The 2500-nt window shown below is 33.7% G+C and overlaps 1 protein-coding gene across 1 annotated transcript in view; it reads right to left on the bottom strand.

Annotated features, from left to right (window-relative positions):
• LOC122257146 (uncharacterized) overlaps positions 1-941 on the bottom strand; it is a 2601-nt gene extending 1660 nt beyond the window's left edge. Inside the window, exons 1-2 of the mRNA XM_043022233.2 lie at positions 258-941; positions 1-55 (exon numbers count right to left, since the gene is read on the bottom strand). The exon at positions 1-55 is cut by the window's left edge and continues 1660 nt beyond it. Of these exons, the coding sequence (XP_042878167.2) occupies positions 1-55; positions 258-543 (341 nt within the window). The 5' untranslated portion in view covers positions 544-941. The remainder of the gene's footprint in view (positions 56-257) is intronic.
• Positions 942-2500: the final 1559 nt, after the last annotated feature.

Genomic DNA, 2500 nt, shown 5'->3' with positions numbered 1-2500 from the left:
GCGGCCGGTGGAGAGGCAGGGTCGTCACGCTTCACACGAGAGCGAGTGGAGAGTCCTGAGTAAAAATGTATCGAGATGATTATGCTGTGACATAAAAAATCTTTCCTAGCGACATATTTTGTGTCTAATATTAATTCCAACATGATTCATTTCAAAGATAAACAAATATATGCATATCGATATGTATAAAAAATGTCATCATCCTTCCTCTTCATAAGTATATACAACACATATTCCATGATTAAGCACTTCCTTACCAGGTTTGTCCGCGCGTTCGACTGGTTCGTACACACCTAGCTTGCTCTCCTTGAACGGGCTGGGATCCTGCTCCAGTATTTTTTCGCGGGATATTACTTCGTCAGTAATGTAAGGAATCTTCTGAAATGGAGTTTCCTCGAAGGAGTTAAGGAATAGGACATGTTTCATCGGCCCAATGGCTAGCTGTTCGTCGTCAGCCGTCTCACCGAAGACTGTTCTTATCCAGAATAGAACACCGAAGAACAGTACACATGATGACGACAAATAGTTTCGTGTGCGTTTCATTTTTTCTCTGTACAACGGGGAGTTGATCTTGGATTCTTATCGGTAATTTCGAACTTATAATGGCTTCTATAATCTATACCATGAGCGGGAGATGTATACGAAAATTAGGATCCTCATATGATATTTCTGTGACGTTCAAAGCTCTTCCTATACTGTTCTTAGCTGCAGGACATATTTTCAAAAAATAATTTCCTCTTTTTGTTTCTATGTCCTAGTTACATCGAATTGTCCAGTGATGAAAACCTGGTAGAAGTTATTTACAGATATAGGGATATTCTCAACGTATCCACTTTTATCTCTTGAAAATCCTCTTCGTAAACAACAGTGAAGACGATAAAACACAATGTGCAGCGGGTGAGAGGAAGGCAAGCACTGCCACCGCTTCTCGTCCAGGCAGCTCTTCTCGGTTTCCGATGTTGCAGCCCTAATTTCCTTCTCTCGATTTTTTTTTCCTCTGAAGCTAATACAAGGATTACAGAAGTATCCTCGAATGTATGCCCTTGTTTTGTGACTTGCCTTGCGTGTGACAGCGTCCAGCATTTTCAATTTCAGGCAGACAGTCGAATAAGTTTAGGAAACAACTTTGGCTGACAACTGCCAGAGTTCTTTTACCGTTAAACACTGGAAGGAGCAGGCTCTCCTATGCAGTGTTATTGACCTTCTCTTTTTATTTTCGGTTATTGATGTAAATATGATTAAAGGAAAACAAATATTTCTAATATTTTTTTTTTTCTATCAAGTATACCTGATACATATTGTACATATTTAAATAGTATATAAATGTGTGCATATCGGTGTGTACCCTGCTCTATCTTTATATCTTTGTTTGTTCAAATGTGTTTATCTTTATCTAAGACACATATATACAGACATGTATATGCGCAATACTCTAGGTGTTTAATTACACCACGAACTCATGAAGATTCACCTCAGCATCGGTATACCTGCAAGTACTTTGATCGATTTAGAAATGCTAGATTCGTCAAAGCTCACCACATAACTCCTGGTATCATTTGACATGCTACATCATTGAAATTAACTCGGCGAATTATGCAGATAGACTGACAATCAGTAAGGCATATATATATATTTTTTTATGAAAAAAGTCTCATGCATTACTTGAAGCTGAGAAATCATGACTGCACATTTCCAGGATGTAACTGTGATACAGACTGACCAATGCTACATTTCCCAGCATGCATAAGGTCCTGTGATATAGAAGTCTATCATTATGATTTTATTATTATCATCTGTCTCTCTTTCTCTCCCTTTTCTCCCTCTCTGTTTCTATCTTTCTTGGCTCCCTTTGTCCCCTTCTCTTTCTAATCTTGAATTCATTCCCTCACGCTGTTTTTGCCACTTGATGATGAAATGCATTACTTATCACTTTCATCTTAAATTTCAATTACTGCAGGCATTTAAACACAGCACACACACACACACACACATACACACAAACATACGCACACACACACATATATACATGTATACATACACACACACACACACACACACACACACATATATATATATATATATATATAAATATAAATATATGTATATATACACACATATGTGTATATATATGTATATATATATATATATATATATATATATATATATATATATATATAAATATATGTATATACATACATACATATATATATATATATATATATATATATATATATATATATATATATATATATATATGTGTGTGTGTGTGTGTGTGTTTGTGTGTGTGTGTGTGTGTGTGTGTATGTATGTATATATATGTATATATATATATATATATATATATATATATATATATATATATATACATATATGTATTTATATGTATGTATACATGTATATATATATATATATATATATATATATTTATTTATATATATTTATATATATATTGTATGTATATACATATGTGTATATAAGTATATACATATATGTATATATC

This window comes from Penaeus japonicus, unplaced genomic scaffold (assembly GCF_977035675.1).
Source record: "Penaeus japonicus unplaced genomic scaffold, GWHDUDI00000001_assembly GWHDUDI00000021, whole genome shotgun sequence".
NCBI classification, from domain to species: Eukaryota; Metazoa; Arthropoda; class Malacostraca; order Decapoda; family Penaeidae; genus Penaeus; species Penaeus japonicus.
Note: the sequence above shows the minus strand (reverse complement) of the source record. Positions and strands in the feature narration are given on the sequence as shown.